We start from the raw sequence: 16,343 nt of genomic DNA, 5'->3' as shown, positions 1-16,343 counted from the left end.
TCATGCTACGCTTGAATTAGATTGTGTGGATAGCATTGGTGAGAGAACCCACAGGGACCAAAGGAGGTGGTATAAAGTTCTCTTATGTCTGCTGGAATGACAAGGGAAACTAATTTGATGTCTCTAGTGAAATTCCAAGCAAATTTCATTGCATGAGGCTGTAAACACTCTTGGAATGCATTCTGCAAAATTCTCAACATCTTACTTAACTTTGAGTGTTTTGGTCACCACTGCAGTTACTGACATTAATATTATTTTCTCATAGGAGCAGTGCCTCTAGATGGTGTAACTAATCTTCAAGCCTGTTCGTCCATTGATACTAGCACTGAAGGAAAATATTAAGAATGGGAATAAGGATGGCTGTATCCATTCAAAAAAATCCAGACTTAGCAATTTTACGCAGTCTTCCATGTCTTGTCTATAGACAGGGTATAAATAAAAAATTTTTTTACTGTTGCTATAATTTAGTTTTATTCAGGAAAATAACCATTTTAACGTATAACCAGCATAGTAATCCCATCTCATCGAATGCCTATCTTTCCCGTTGAAGCCTCATCATTCTCAAATGTATTGAGAATTCACAGCTTTCCTGCGTTCGTAACCGGCCAAGGACCTCCCTTTATTGGCTCATCTACAGCCTCCCTCGTATTGGCCAGGCGAGATACCAATTTCTATTGGTGAAATGCAGCCGTCGCTCACTCGACGCGACGTGCGTCATTTCCGTTGTCAGGTGGCGCTGCTATGGAAAGATGTGATCAGCGGGTCAAAAAAAGGAGGCTTTTTCCTGGTTGCTCGTTCGAGTTAATAACAAAACGAGTCCTCAAAATTGCCGAAGGACGGCTTCGTTTGGGTGGGAGGGGAGTTAAGATAATGTTCCCGGTGTAGACAGTGTGTTTTATCCGGCTGTTTTGGCTCAAAGGTAAGTTGTTGTCGAAGACCTCCCTTTCCATACAGGGGCTGTACTTTGTTTAAAGGGCCTGTCGGCGATCCCGTGAGGGAGGGGGGCTGGCGGGGGCGACTCCGACACTGACTCCAAAGGCGGTGTTTCTTATTAAGCTATTTTTACTTATTTTATTCGTCTTGCCCATGTGGGAGTGGAGGCGTGCGGACCAGGGGTCGGGATCGCTGCGGCGGTTGCGACGCGTCATACCGTACGCGAAGGCTCGTACCCTGTTCCCCGCTGCCCCGGTCGCCTCTGGGGCACTTAACGACCAGTGCAAACTTTAAAATCATCATCATTCATGGCGACTGATCACCATCGGCTCGCGTTTGCTATATATGGCCGGAATCAGAAAGGCTTAGGGACAGATGGTGGTTGTGAGAATAGTAGGACTTAACAAAGAGGATGCGTGTTCCCTCTTTCTCTTTCTGCATTTTACTGCCCTTTAAACTTGCCTTGTCTCCTGTGCTTCGCCCGCCCGCGTGCATTGTGCGCTTCGTGATACCTGCCCTGTGCCCGGTCGCCTTTTCGTTCCCACCTCGGTCACCAGGACGCCGCTTGTGTGCGACCTTGTATGTCCAGGAACACAGAGATGCGTGCTTAAAAATAATTTGGGGAAAACAAAACAACTTACAGAGGAATACCGAAGCACTGGTCGCCAGTGGTTGCTGCTGGAATATAGACAAGAGATGGACCCTATAACGGTGTTTACATGCTAGTAAACGCGTGTGGCGACCGGGACAACAACTGACACTGGCGTTCAGACGCCAGTATTATTACCAGTATTTCCAGTAATAATATAATATCAGTCTTTATATATAATATGCACAGCCCTGAGCGGTATTACATAATGCTATTCATGTTACATGAGCTCAGTATGAATGCGACCGCTCGCCTCTCCATTGATCAGATGTGTAACGAGTTTTCGGCACACAATTTTACATGTGTGTGAATAGAAGTGTTTGCAGACGTGTTAGTGTTTGGGTGTCACCCCACGCTTTGTTTGCACTTTTAGCGTAACACACGCCGCCGCTGTTCGGTATTCAGTGATCATCTCCTTTGCCCGTGGGTTCCTCAGCCTCGGGGCCAGACAAAGTTGTTTCCTACATGCTTTCCATCATTTCCACGAGGATTTTAGGAGCAAATATGCGGAGTGTGTATGCGAAAGTGGAGTGCCTGGAAAAAAAAACAGGCGGGATTTTGCATGGCAATGCCCTGCTTTTAATTGTCGATTACTTGTTTCTGTAAATTATATTTTCTTTGATTGCATTGTATTGATTACAGGTTAAATGTCCTGCTTGTTGAGATTCGCACTAATCACTGAAATGGTTGAGTTAGGCTGAAATGAAGCCTAAATCGGTGTTGATTGCGGCTTGTTAATAGGTCGCTTGTTTCATTTTCTGTCACAGCTTTTCGGATGTTTTTTTTTTTTTGTGCCCCCAGTAACTTCAGTAGGACGCATTCAAACCCCCACCACTGAGCTGGATGTTTGGTCTTTGAGTGATTAAAAACGGATAAGGGGGTGTATCTGTGGTCACCTCTGTTGGCCCCAAGCCTTGTTTCCAGCTATTTAAAGATCGTACATTTTCACTGACGAGGCAGGAGTGCGTCTGTCTGCTGGAAAATGAATCAGATGCATGCTGTCGCTTCACACTCACGATTTCTGGCCTCATCGCTGATGAGAAGCTCTTTGTGTGTCTGGTCCCGTACAAACCTGAGTGTCCAGTTCATTATATTATTTTAAGAATTATTTGTTACTTCTACTTGCTACTTTACTCTTGTCAATTTGATCGCTGTTATCTCTGCAAGGTATGTATTTTAGTTCTCTCGTTAGGCATTTTGTTTCAATGGTATTTTCATGTCCACATTGATGCATTTTCATTCTGAAATCCCATACCTTTCTGTTTCGAATGCAAATATTCTTTGCTGTGTCAGATCGATCCCACAATTCGTCCAGTTGTTTTCATTCACAGCTTGCAGTGTTCTGTAGTACATGCATGTCTTCAGTCTACTCTGTGATTCTTTAATGTTTTGGAGGTTTGTTCTATTTCAGGACCTGGTGCTGGTGGACTCATTGCCCACACATGAATCAGCCATGTCCCAATGGGCGCATGGTTTCACTGATACTGCTTTGTCGATCTAGTCTGAAGGGGGGGGGGGAGCATAACTCCAAGCCAAGAGAGCCTTTGTACCACAGTGCGCAACTGCCAGGGTGGGGTGGGGGCAGTGCAAAGGGTATGCAGGAATTCTTGGTGCATGTGCAAGCTCAGTCACAGCAGGTTTTCATGTGGCGGTATCACTATTCATGTGCGTGTCTAGTTCGTACGAAGCTGTGTTATTTAAAGGTGGTGGCATTTTTGTGGATACTGGGGGTGTTATGCCATTATATCTCGTATCTGTAGTGCATCTAGATGCATCTTACTCTGTGTACAGTGAAGGGAAAGTGGCGTGTTCCCCAGTGTTATGGGCGCTGTTCATTTTCCAGGCAATACGCCGTTTCTGTTGTGGATTTTTTTGGGAGTGCTCCGTGGTGTCATGATCTGACATCTTGTCTTCCTGACGTGTAATAGCGGAGAAGGCCTCAGGGATCTGATTCACCGTGTTGGCTTTGGGCACACTTCCCTGTTACGGGAACAATCTCTGTGCCAGGAAACGGCGGATTTCATCACACAGAAACTTATTATCGGCAAACAAGTGAATCTCTATAGCGATTGCTGCGGGTTGTTTTTGGAGAACTTATGGTGGGAATTGTGTATGTGTTCGGTGCTCCCTGCCTGGGCTGTTTTCAAACTAATGACAACGAGGTTTGGTGATACTTTTAGACTTTGCACAAAGCTCTGTATTTATAGGAAACTGTTTTAAGAGGAAGGAAGTTAAATCTTTATGTGGGGATTCTCACATATTTTTAGATAAATCTCTGCAGATTAAATCTGCTTTAAACAGCAGAAGCCACCCATATTCCAATATTAGTCCGACATCAGGAATCTCTGGAGTTTGTGTTACCTGAAGTTGATTGCTTGCGCCATTAAACACTCTAGTGTTGCATGTCGACACGACTGGAAACATCAGCAGCTCCAGATCTTCTTTGAAGTTGGTAATTGTGACAGTGTTTCTTGTAATAAGCAAACACAGTGGTTTTGGTGGTCTTAAGGAGCAGAATTTGGTGGAGTCGGAGTCTGGGGCGAGTCCGGCTGTGGCCGAACCCTATCTGACCAATCTGTTCTTTGCAGAGCGTCAAACAGGATGTCCAAGCGACGCGCTTCGGAGAGGGGGGCCGGGGAGCACTCGGCCAGGCCCAGCAAGCTCCTGTGTCCCGGGGTCTCTGGAAGCAACGCCAAGCGAGCAGGACCCTTTATTCTCGGTAAGGATGTGGGTTTGGGGCGGGGGGGGGAGGGGGGATTCTGCTCTCCACGCCTTCTTGGCCGGGAGACTTCGGGTCCTGTGTTTGTCTAACAAGAATCCCTGGAATTTCTGCGCTGCACACGTTCCCAAAGTCACAGCCATTTTTCTTAGTGTGCAGAACAACTTGTACACACTGAATTTGTGTGTTGGGATTATTCTCTGTTCACTCAGGCCATCGGCTTGATCCAGGATGACATCGCAAGCCTAGTAGTAAATGGTTGGGCTATTTTGGGCTGTGTATTGATCAGAGGCAAAGCAGCAGTCCTTTCCTTCCATTAGCCATTGGCTGATAGTTGATGAGTGTTCTCCATGTTTGTTTTTTTTTTTTTTTGCGTATTGACTGTGGTGGATTGTCGTTCGGAATCCCCGCCGCCTCGCTGGGCAAGTCCTAACACGCTGCTGTATTTTCACGCAGGGCCCCGGCTGGGTAACTCGCCCGTCCAGAGTATCGTCCAGTGCTTGGCGAGGAAAGACGGCACAGATGACTTCTATCAGCTGAAGGTGAGCAGCCGACCCGTCTGCCCGGTAAGATCCTTGCAGAGGGTCTGGGTTCGTGGCTTATTGGCACAGCTCGCGGATGCTGGAGCCTCCTGCTTGTCACACGAGCCTTTGACACCCTGGTACCCTGTTCCCCAGCCGATCGCACCGCCTCTGAAGGCAGAGACGCGGCTTTGAATCGCTCACAGTATGAGCAGTTTGTTTGGACGGCCTCAAACTAACAAAGTGTAACTCACGGCTGACCATCCCGCAGATCCTATCCCAGCCAGACCAGGACGTGGGTCCTTTTCTATTGGTCTCATTCCCACCCTGCATTTCCTGACGCAGATCCTGACCCTGGAGGATCGTGTGGACGCAATGGCAGAGACGCAGGAGGAGCGACAGGGCAAGATGCTGCTGCACACAGAGTACTCGCTGCTCTCGCTGCTGCACAATCAGGACGGCGTGGTCCACCATCATGGCCTCTTCCAAGTATGTGCTTCACATCTCCTCCTCCCTTCACGGTAACTGGGGTCAGAAATACAGAGGTGTTGTGAGACCCCCCCCCCCCCCGCACACTGGGTTAATCTGACCCAGCAGGCCCTCCCTCCCTCCGTAACCTGGTTCTGAAACTCTAGATTTGAACTGGAGCAGTAGAGATGCTGTAGCCTCGCTCTTTCTCGCTTTCAGCACCACAAATTACACTGGTGAGTCACCCTTTTTATTTTGATGCCTTGTTCGTCTCGCATCTCCCATGGTTTTATTTTTTTTTGAAAACCCTTTTTAAGAAGCGTGTTTTGACGGCCAGATCAAACGGGTGAGTCATGCAAGACCCCCCGCATCGATCAGTTTATTATAAGCGGGCTCTGAGTGGGCCAGCCAATCACAGATGGCCCTGGATCGCTTTTGCCGCCTGTTGTTTTCTCAATAGCCGCATCTGTTAATGAGAAGCACTCCGGCGGTCGATGCTGTTCCAGGAAGAGGCTCGCTGGGGAACAGGGGGCCGGCATCCACTCGATCGGCGTGTATAAACGGCGCACCCTGATCCGCGTCAGCTGTTCGTGCCCATTGTCTCTCTGTCGCTTCTGCCCCATCATCTTCCAGCAGCAAGCTTTGTGTATAGCGTAAAAGCAACCGTGAAGTTGGTGCCTTGCTATGCAGATGGGGTGTTGGAGGGTAGGGTGACAAAGGAGATGGTGTGTTCTGGGAGGGGAGTCAGAATTGATTGCATGTGCTGTGCACCCCAGGACAGAGCCTACGAGATCGTAGAGGACCCCGAGTCCAACAAGCACCGGAAGATGAAGAAGCGCATCTGCCTGGTACTGGACTGCCTGTGTGCCCACGACTTCAGTGACAAGACAGCCGACCTCATCAACCTGCAGCATTACGTCATCAAGGAGAAACGGCTGAGCGAGCGCGAGACCATCGTCATCTTCTACGACGTGGTGCGAGTGGTTGAGGCGTTGCACAAGGTGGGCGGCCCGTCCCGGGATTCGGGAGACTGAGGGGGTGGGCGGCCCGTCCCGGGATTCGGGAGACTGAGGGGATGGGCGGCCCGTCCCGGGATTCGGGAGACTGAGGGGATGGGCGGCCCGTCCCGGGATTCGGGAGACTGAGGGGATGGGCGGCCCGTCCCGGGATTCGGGAGACTGAGGGGATGGGCGGCCCGTCCCGGGATTCGGGAGACTGAGGGGATGGGCGGCCCGTCCCGGGATTCGGGAGACTGCGGGGGTGGGTGGCAGGGCTTCAGGTCAGACCCATGTGCCGGAGTAGCCGGCCCGTTCTCACGCTCTCTGTTCTCGCCCTGCAGAAAAACATCGTGCACAGAGACCTGAAACTCGGAAACATGGTGCTCAACAAAAGGTGAGGCTCCTGTGCCATCCTGCCACTCGGAGGTTTTTTTTGCCTTTCCCCCCCACCCACGGACTCTCAGATCCTCCAGAAGTTAGGGTTTACCCCGTGGCGAAATGCAGGTTCACAGTGGCCCCGGGCTCACTGCTGATTGAGTCTGATTCACTCCCGTTCCTCTATGGGTTGGGGAGTGGGGGGGGTGCGGTCGTGGGGGCCTAATTAACATCAGATGGCACTCCTCGTCTGGCACCGTGACGGGACCCTAGCAGGGGACAGGTGTGCCACAGGTTAGCAGCAACTGGGAGCTGACGGGTGTGTTGGAGCTCCGCCCAGCTGGTGTGCGGGGGCTTGGCCGGGCCGCAGGTCCAGCTGGGCGCTGGCAAGCAGGAGAGGGCTCTCCCGACGGCCGTCACTCCGGCACGTTTATCCCGGAATATCAGTGTGTGCCTGTCGGATCCTGTAACCGGTGTCCCCCTCACCTTGAGGCTAAACGCTGTGACCTCAGCCCAGGCTGGCGGAGCCTTTGTTTCGCTGGGCGTGTGATGAAATCGAAAGCACCGGGGCAGGGCAGCGGAGCGGAACATGCCGTTCCGGAGAGGACAATGGGCAGGCTTGCCAGCGGGTCCATAGCACTGGGCTGACTCATCCCCTGACGGCCGGTGCTGACGCAAGACTGTGTTTACTCTCTCTCTCTCGCCCGCTCACTCTCACTCGCTCACTCGCCTGGCCGCTCCGTCTCAGCTTTCCGCGGTTCTCTTCCGACTGCCGGCTGCAGCGGATCTTAAAGTGCAGGGTACCCCGGTGCTCAAGTATGGCACTACTCGCCCTAAACGTGCTCTTTGCTTACTCTCCATTTTCAACCGTGCGTTTTGTCTGCGTCTCTCAAGAACTGTCACACGTGCGACTTCACATTGTGCTTTCGGAAGACCCAGGTGGATCTGATGTGTCTTGGAGGCTTTTTAGGGGGGGAGGGGTGAGGTGCACAAATGGAATTTGCCAGGGGTGGCTGCTGAAGACCTGTTGTTGGATGGTTTGGGGGGGGGGGCAACTGTGTTTTAGACCCTTGTCGCTTTGCTGCCGATACCGATTGAGTGGCGTCGCGCTGACAGGGTATTACCCATAAACTCACTGCGCACATGCTCACACGATTTCAAACAATGCACTATTGTTTTCGGTTTCCAAAAACCCAAAAACCGCGGCAGCTTAGTAATTTAAAATGCTTGGTTTTCCCCCCTGGTTTTCATTCTGGGCGTGCAGTATTTTGAGTTTCATCCCCGTTTTATCATCCGGAGTGTCATTTGCGATGGTAATCAGTTTGCGCGGAACCTTCCAGCCCGTTGTGTTGTAAATAAGCGTGCAGAAATGACCTTTTGCATAATGCCAGCTGTAATTGATGCGCATTAGTTAAGCTGTGCAATTATTATTTTTTTCTCCCTGCAATATTATCTGCAATGCCTGCAATTGCTTTGCAGAGTTGGAAGGTACCATTTTAAATTCAGGGACACAGGTGTCGGGGCATTGTTTGTAAGCCCGGCATTTTCTGGCATCTACCGGAAAGGGCGCCCTGCACTTCACCCCTCGTCAGGCGTCTCTCAGGTTTGGGGGGAGGGGACATGCAGAAGCTGTTAGCTCCCTGTTGGAGCGGGAAGGCCCCTCAACAGCTGGCCTGAGAAAAAAAGAAATGGGCAAATCATCCCCAAAAAAAGAATCGCATTAGTCCGGCCCGGCTGGGAGATGCTGCTGTGGTTTTCTTCACAGCGAAATGGTTCCTGTTTATGTGCCGCTGTTCAGTGCGAGGCTGAGGCGTGTGACAGGTTCACTCACACCTGGTGTAGTGTCTCTTACACCCCCCCCCGCCCCCCACCACGAGCAGGTTGTTTTCAGACAGTCCGTGTATGAAAGTACATAGAATGGGGAAGCGGGAAGGCTCCAGGTGATGTTGAGGGGGTGTCGACTCGGGCCGCTACTGACAGATCTGACCATGAGAGGAGAATAGAGTCTGATTTCCAGTGGGCAGACCTGTGTGTGTGTGTGTGTGTGCACATGCATGCGGTTATAAAGCGATGTGGTTCTTCTCCATTGAAGCATTAGTCATCCCATCGCATAACCATAGCCACATGCTGACTTGCTCACTCGTCACTGTGTCTTTTGTCATACTATTATATTTTCTTTCCTTTCCTTCTCCCTTAAAGACGAGGCCTTTGCCAGGCGTCTCTCTGCCTCCCCCTCATGTATGAATGTTTACCCTTAAACAAAGGCCCTAGTTCAGCATTTGCAACACACACACACACACACACACACACACACACACACACACACCCCTGTTACTGCTGACTTGGTTAACCTTACTCACATGGCAGGTAGTCTGTCGGTTCATGGGTCACCTTGGTGTAGGGGGTGTCATTGGATTGATTTAGCAGCTGTCAGTTTGCATGTGATGGTGCAGGCTGCGCAAACTGTAGCAAGATGTCCTTGATTCTGGAAGTTTTCCTGGCCATGCAGTACCAACAGTCCCCACCCCCCCTTGTAGGACCCACCGGATAACCATCACCAACTTCTGCTTGGGGAAGCACCTGGTTAGCGAAGATGACCTCCTGAAGGACCAGAGGGGTAGCCCCGCCTACATCAGTCCTGACGTCCTAAGCGGTAAGTGGGGGTGAGGGGGGGCTTTTCCCATAGTCTTTATGCTATTTGAGCTTGTAAGTACACAGTGACTCATCCCATGCAGCACACCCGTAACCAAATCAAAACTTGGAGACACCCAACACAGTCATCATCCCGGTTTTCTTGTCAACACACTGCTGTTTGTGTATTGGCGAAGTAAAGGAATTGGAGATAAAGAGCTAATAGCTGTTTTTAATAGACTGGGCGCACAGGACGAGTCGGTCTTCTGGAGGGACTGGATCCTCAGGGCCCAAACCTGAGAGCTTGTGCAACTGTTGCTTCCCTGTTGGGGGGGGGGGGGGAGGTTGTGGCTGTATGGTCGTCCCACGTGAAGTTAGGTATGAGTTTTCCAGCAGAAATGGAGGAAGGTTAATCGAAGTTGTATAAGGAATGCAAGATGTCCTCGTAGATATGTTTAATCTTGACGCAGCACCGCGGCGGAAGCACACATGGAACTGGTCGGGGCCGTTTCGGTGAGAATGTGCGTCTCGGTCTCTCTTGGCGTGCCCAAGTTAATTATATAAATGGGGCTTTATCTCTCTGTCTCCAAGAAAAATTGTGAGGAAGATTCACGGCAGTAGGTCATAAACGGAGGTGCGAACATGTCTGGGCCGCCGCTTCCTCGGGATGAAGAGAAGGTCTGCCCTGATCCCCCCCCGACATCACGGGAGTGCAGATTGTATGGTTTTTGTGCCGAAGGGGGTTGTGGGGAAGGAAGATAAAATCCAGAAGTAAATCAAGCAAACGTGACAGGAGATGGAGAAATAGCAGTGCGATGAGTCAGGCGTGAGTCACACCCGGGAGGAGTGGTGCTGACTGGGGAGGGCCTGCTCCCAAGTGCTCGTACAACCATGGAAAGGCCTTATGGACTCACTTGTGCCTGGGAGGGCCCTCATCAGTACAAATTACAGCCTCGCCGCTGAGGGTGGGACATGCACAGATATCCCCTGTGATCTATGCGCCTTTGGGTCCTTTTTAGCGTAATCGCTGTTGTATTGCAGTTTAATGGTGTCTTGCTGTAGCGGCTGCATGGAGACCGTGCCACTCGCAGCCAGGTTTAAGGCTATAATCTCAGCAAGTCGATGTCGCCTCTTCTCAAGGTTTTGGCTGTCTAGTCTGGCCGAGTTTTTCACTTTATTTTTTTACGGCGTCCTGAGCAAAGGTTCTTTTGGTGGATTTGACGGTCCGGAGCCGGCCCCATAGCGATATGTCCTTTTGAGGAGCTCGGTGAAGGCTCATTTCGGCAAAAGCGCGAAGGCAGCTTGCGCACTACGCGGCACGTGCTCGTGCAGGCGGTGATGATCTTGGTTCCCTACAGGCCGACCATACCGCGGCAAGCCCAGCGACATGTGGGCCCTGGGGGTGGTGCTGTTTACCATGCTGTACGGCCAGTTCCCGTTCTACGACAGCATTCCTCAGGAGCTCTTCCGCAAGATCAAAGCTGCAGAATACACCATCCCAGAGTAAGTCTGATCCTGATCCAACCCTACCCAATCCGCTGTGTTCCACCTTTGACCCCGTCTCTCCAAGAGGCTCCCGGACATCCTCTGTTGTTGTGGGACACAGTTAATATTTCCTGTTCCTCCTTGTTTTGCCCATGTTGAATTGCTCAGAGTCTTAGTTGTTATATTTTTGTGAGTTTTTTTAAACCAATGACCTCTTCAGTACTGAACAAGGGGGCAAAATCTTTCAAGCTGTGTTGGAATTTCTTCAGTTTACTTGCAGGTGTTTTACTTGCAGGCAATCATGATAGATAATGTGGCCCACCAGGACCAAGGTTAAGAACTGTTGTCATGAGACTAGTATTAAACATGAGGAATTTGAAAATCTGCAATTTCTTCACTGTTTTTGTTTACCGCACCTAAGCATCTCTGTCCCCCCCCCCCACCAAAAACAGGGATGGGCGTGTGTCGGACAGCACAGTGTTCCTGATCCGAAAGCTGCTGGTTCTGGATCCCCAGCAGAGGTTGACTGCCACCGAGGTGCTAGAGTCCCTCAGTGCCATCATTGCCTCATGGTAAGGGTGGGTGAAAGCGAGCACTGCAGGGGGTCAAAGTGTCACTGGCTGTGATTTTCAGGCTTAGCTGAGGGACCCTGGCTCGTGGCCCTTAGGGTCACAGTACCTGCTAGTTGAAGCTTTTAGGTAGCTGGGTATGTGTAGTTTTTCAGACTGAAGTCACTGCAGGGTTTCACCCGGGTCGTTGTCCGTGTTCCACAGGCAGTCTGTATCCTCTCTGAGTGGCCCCCTGCAGGTGGTGCCAGACATTGATGACCAGGTGAACCACCCTGAGCATCTCCAGGAGGTGAGTGGCTTGTTGTATTAAGCTAAGCTACACTAATCCTAGGTCTGCCTGCTCTGCTGCACCCCATATTACAGGGTAAGACTGTAGCCCAGAGGACAGGAGGATGAGCTGGCGGTCAGCCCATTCTGTTTAACATATGGTGTGGGAAGTTTATAATGCCATGGGGGAGGCTGGCTGTGGGCCGTGTGGCGAGAAGGGGAATTGCATGGTAAAATCCCGGCACGCCGTGTGAGTTTACAGTGTAAGCAAGCGACGCCGTTGAATATAAATATGGAAGCAGGTGTCGGCTGATGCCGGGAGCCCCATTTATGGAGGTTAAAGCGTGTCTCTGCTGTCTTCCCCAGGCCAAGGTCATGGAGGAGTCCTCGCAGTACGAGTTTGAGAACTACATGAGGCAACAGCTGCTGCTGGCGGAGGAGAAGAACACTATCCACGAGGCCAAGAGCTTCCTGAGCAAGCGGCCGTACAGCGGCAGCGTGCCACCCGTACGGCGCCTTGGCCACGACGCCCAGCCCGTCAGCCCGCTGGACGCTGCCATCCTGGCCCAGCGCTTCCTGAGGAAGTAGCCCCCATCCGCTACTCCCCACCCTTCTCCGGTACCCCTACTTAGAAGTCCCGCTAGCCACAAACTCCATATTCAGCCCTGTGCCGCAGAGAAGTATGCTCTGGCCTTGGGGGCGGTTGGGGTTTTGGGAACGTTCAGGGGGGTGGGGGTGGACCCAAACATGGACTCCATGCCTGTCCCCATGGAGGGGGCTAAAGCAGGGCTCGGCCTAGACTGGGGTGAGGACCTCGCTCCGCCCCCGCCCCCCGCCCCTGGCTACGGACAGCGTGGACCCCACCCCCTGCCTGGTGTCACGCTCCCCCTAGGAAGCTAAAGGCCCCCCACCCCAAGATCGGCCGCAACACCCAGAGCAATAGAGCGTTCCACAGCGGAATCGCGTAGCAACTGGTCTCCAGAGCTTTTACAGGAAGGAGACCACCCCCCCCCCCTCTCCCCCAGCTCTCAACATTGTTCTGCCACGTGCAGAAACCTTTGTGTGTGTGTGTACGTGTCGTCCCCCCGATTTCTTTAACCAAAACAGTCTGGATCGGTCCTGAAACTGACTTTCAGATCTACCTCTTTCCGTCTTTTATCTGAGGCTGTTTTCAGTTGTCTGTACGAGGACGTTGTGAATCTGGCCTGGAGAAGCATTACATTTTTTTTTTTTTAAACATCCCTGGTGCGTAAATATAGTGTGGGAGGGTGACCCTTTGGTGGCACTCTCCCTAAAATCTGAATAAGCTTGACGGTTTTTTTTTCTGCCAGTTGATAAAAGTAGCATTTAATTTCCTCTTTGTTTTTACCGCCGGCCACATCTGTTCTGGTCACTGACAGCTTCTGGTTTCATAATAGCAGAATGCACGTTCTGTCCCACCTGGTAGGATTCTAACCCTCTTCGAATTTAGGCAGCTATCCTCACATGCCCCAATCAGGGATGCCATGGTCTGGACTGAGGTTGGGTATCGGTCGTTCTTTGGATTTGATAGGTGGCTTTGAGTCATGTGACTTTCAGGCATTGTCCAGAGGATACCCAACATTGCTAAGCATGGCTTATTTCTGTACTGTTTCCAGTTTTTTGTTTTCTTTGGAACAATAATCAGCCAGCATGATCTATTTTATTTGTGATATTTATAGCCAAATACGGAGCTCCTTTGTAAAGTTGTGGTTTGCCAAGGAATGCCTCTCTCTGTCTTTGTGGCTTTGTGCTGTTTGACAGACATTCCTTTGTTCTCTCGCATCACGGTACAACTGCAGCATGCTAATATGAACGGAATCCGCGTGGCAGCGGCACGGCGGCTCTGCTCCCTGACCCCACGGTGCCCCCACACATCTTTGTAGCCTGGTTTCCACAGCCAATGCGTTCCGAACCCGGTGCCTTTCTCTACCCAAACCCGGGGCTAGTTCCAGTCTCGGGCGCTTAGAGGTCGAAACTCAGGCGAGGTCGCCCCCTGATCTGGCCTGCTGGTTTGGACCACTTAAGTAGCACACTGGGAGGGGTACCCTTCCCCTTCCACCCTCAGTCATTAAGAATTGTGGGTCTAGGGCAGGGGCTTTGTTGGATCAGCCACCTGGGAGAGGTGCTGGTGCAGTGCTTGTGAACCAGTGTCAGAAATCCAAGCAGGTCCATCATCTTCCTGTCCCCCCTGCATGCGCACACAAGCCGTACTGTAGTTCTAACCCATCTTGTGATTTGTCCTTTTCCATGTTTCGTACCCCTCTTGCCATATCTAAAGTAATTACAACTTTTCAACCCATTAATTATGATTACTTACCAGTAGATTAATATCCTTTTTATTTAAGGCTTCTGTTTGGTGAAGGTCCTGTCCGTTAGGGGGTGCTGCGATGATACGTGAGGGGTGCAGTATCTTCCAGAACCTTTCAAGCTAACCGCTTAAGAACAGGACACCCTAGTAGTGGTCTAGCTTACCGTAAACTCTGTAATATAGGTATATATGCTTTAGTGCATTTCTGTGACAAAGCAAGACTGACAAAAAAACACAAGAGGAAAGTATAGGCTCTTGTGATTATTTTTTTTTTTATTATTTTCTGTTTTCTCCCCCGTTTTCTGTCTTAAGCTTCTGATTATATTTATTCATTATGTCATAAACCTGTAGGTGTTGTCTCCCCCACCCCCCCACGAGCGTTGTGTCAACTCCCACCGTTACGTCTTCATTAATTGCTGTGATTTCCGCTTTGACTTCAGTTATTTTTTTAAATTGTATAAAAAGGTTGCCACAAGCCAGTGGCTAATTAAGCTACACTAAAAGTCTGCGTAGATCTATTTTTTTAAGGAAATATTTCGCATGATTTGTAGAACGTACCGGATTCATTTTGGTGCCGCACTCTGCTAGCGTGTATGTGTGTGCGCGGTGCGTGCGTGCGTGCAGAACCTGACAGCAGCCGGCAAACATTGTGCAAACTAGTGACTTGCCATCTTGCAAAAAAAAAAAAAGTAATCTAGTATGTAGGCATCCATGTCCCTTTAACACAGGGGTGTGTGCTCATGCGGAGTTATGCTGCCACCTAGTGCTGAAGCTGCGACATGAACCTCTGAGTACTGAGCAGTATTGTAGGTGTGTCTTGAACACTTGAGACACTTTTTTTTTTTCTTCTTAAAGAACCATGACCGCAAATGGTCATCCTTTCAAACCGTGAGTATGTGCCCACCGAGAGCAGACTCTGCATAGGCACAGCCTGCTTTTAATACCATCTTATTCACCTGCATACACACACATGCACTCCTACCCACATCTGGAGAGGACTGTCGTGTGCTCACCCACCCCCCATAAAGTCGCGTCGTATGTCAGGCGAGGTCGGGAACATTTTCTGAAGCACCTTTTTACAGCATGAGAATTATGTTGTTGAGCTCCACGTTTAAGATATGATCTTTGCATGCTTTTGACCTGCAAGGTATGGCTATGAATCTGACTAAAGAGGACTGTGTGGATTCAGTTTGCAAATACACTGCAAAACCTGGGGTGTAGGGAGCTGCCTCTGTCAGTAATGGGAAAGGATGTGGCTTTGTTAGGGGAGGGGCATGTAAAAAAAATTTTTGCCCTCCCCCCCCACACACCCCTTTTGCAGTGTAAAGTTGACATGCCTCATGTTTAAACTGGAAATCTGATCGTGTCGTTGGAAGACTAAAGCAGACGGGTTTTAAGCGCAGTGCAGTAAGCCGTTCGGTTGGTATCAAAGCTGAAACTGGGTAATTGTATAGAGATGAAAAAAACAAATTTGTATAAAAGACATATTTTTGTACTTCATCAAATCTCTACATGCATGTCAGCAATAAATAAATAAAAAAAAATGCAACTTGTCAGTCTGATTTTGTTCAAACGTCAAAGTAAATAAATAAACCGCCAGAATGCAACATGATTAATGGTAACCTACCAGATCAGTGCAGTTCGGTATGCCTCTTCCTCCTTCCAGTAGGGGGAGCTTTTTCTCCATATTAAATGTTTAAGGTTCAAATACTGCACTGGTAAGTTAGTTTTGAATATTTACCCCGTTGGTCTGACCCACTTGCTCCTGTGAATGCCCTACAGCTTGGCCATTCTGTTTTCCATCTGCTCACCTGCTTGTGTGATGTAACTTTCATTGTACAACGTCTAAGCACTATACCAGCTTCTACCTCTGCATTGCCGGGGTGGTCTGCACTTAATGTTTAGCCTTGTGCGTTTGTCGAGGTGCAGAAGCTCTTCCCTGTATCACGCTAGCATGATCGTACCAGTGACATCACCTTGGGTACCGACGTGAACCGACCGGCCAGCTGCATGTGCTTTAGCTGTTCTGTCGCTACGGCGATGCCCGAGAATAGATGGCCCCCGGCCAAACACCTGGCAGCCGGACCCCGTAACGGGCTCCCTCTAATCGCTTACAGGAGCAGCTAACATGGGCCAGCCGCCGGTCCCAGTTTCGTCTGTTTAGTCTCTCATCCTGTCATCGCAGGTGACTTGGCGGTTCATAATGGGTTAGCCTTGTGTCTGATGGGTAATGGGTCCATTCGTCACAGGCAGAATTCACCATCATATGTTGGTATTTAAAGGGGTTTTCCTCAATTTTTTTTTTCGACAATCCATCTATCTTCAGTACTGTTTAGCCAGAACCAGGTTATGCTGATATACTCGGCATGAAACGTCGTCATGATCGTGTTTGGTATAGA

The 16,343-nt window shown here is 50.2% G+C and overlaps 1 protein-coding gene across 3 annotated transcripts; it reads left to right on the top strand.

The window, feature by feature from the left end:
• The first annotated feature begins 728 nt into the window (after positions 1 to 728).
• stk40 (serine/threonine kinase 40) lies at positions 729 to 15,503 on the top strand. Of its 3 annotated transcripts, none has more exons than XM_049025854.1 (11): positions 729 to 919; positions 4,171 to 4,301; positions 4,758 to 4,843; positions 5,168 to 5,311; positions 6,067 to 6,291; positions 6,630 to 6,682; positions 9,201 to 9,316; positions 10,653 to 10,797; positions 11,232 to 11,351; positions 11,553 to 11,637; positions 11,982 to 15,502. In XM_049025854.1, exons 2-11 carry the CDS (start codon positions 4,184 to 4,186, stop codon positions 12,201 to 12,203), a joined length of 1,314 nt encoding a protein of 437 aa, XP_048881811.1. In that variant the 5' UTR covers positions 729 to 919; positions 4,171 to 4,183; the 3' UTR covers positions 12,204 to 15,502. The 3 variants fall into 3 exon arrangements, with proteins under 3 accessions (XP_048881811.1, XP_048881812.1, XP_048881813.1); XM_049025855.1 differs by lacking the exon at positions 729 to 919 and adding an exon at positions 950 to 2,749 and having other exon boundaries at positions 11,982 to 15,503; XM_049025856.1 differs by lacking the exon at positions 729 to 919 and adding an exon at positions 3,148 to 4,034 and having other exon boundaries at positions 11,982 to 15,503.
• Positions 15,504 to 16,343: the final 840 nt, after the last annotated feature.

The sequence above is a fragment of the Brienomyrus brachyistius genome, chromosome 9, assembly GCF_023856365.1.
Source record: "Brienomyrus brachyistius isolate T26 chromosome 9, BBRACH_0.4, whole genome shotgun sequence".
NCBI classification, from domain to species: Eukaryota; Metazoa; Chordata; class Actinopteri; order Osteoglossiformes; family Mormyridae; genus Brienomyrus; species Brienomyrus brachyistius.
The sequence above is the reverse complement of the archived record's forward strand: the minus strand, read 5'-3'. Positions and strand labels throughout refer to the sequence as shown.

Bases quoted from the DNA above. Each gene is read 5' to 3' on its own strand.
- stk40 (XM_049025855.1), top strand. From the start codon at position 4,184: ATGTCCAAGCGACGCGCTTCGGAGAGGGGGGCCGGGGAGCACTCGGCC. The intron at 4,302-4,757 runs GTAAGGATGTGG...ATTTTCACGCAG, and splicing joins AGCAGGACCCTTTATTCTCG to GGCCCCGGCTGGGTAACTCG. The intron at 11,638-11,981 runs GTGAGTGGCTTG...TGTCTTCCCCAG, and splicing joins ACCCTGAGCATCTCCAGGAG to GCCAAGGTCATGGAGGAGTC.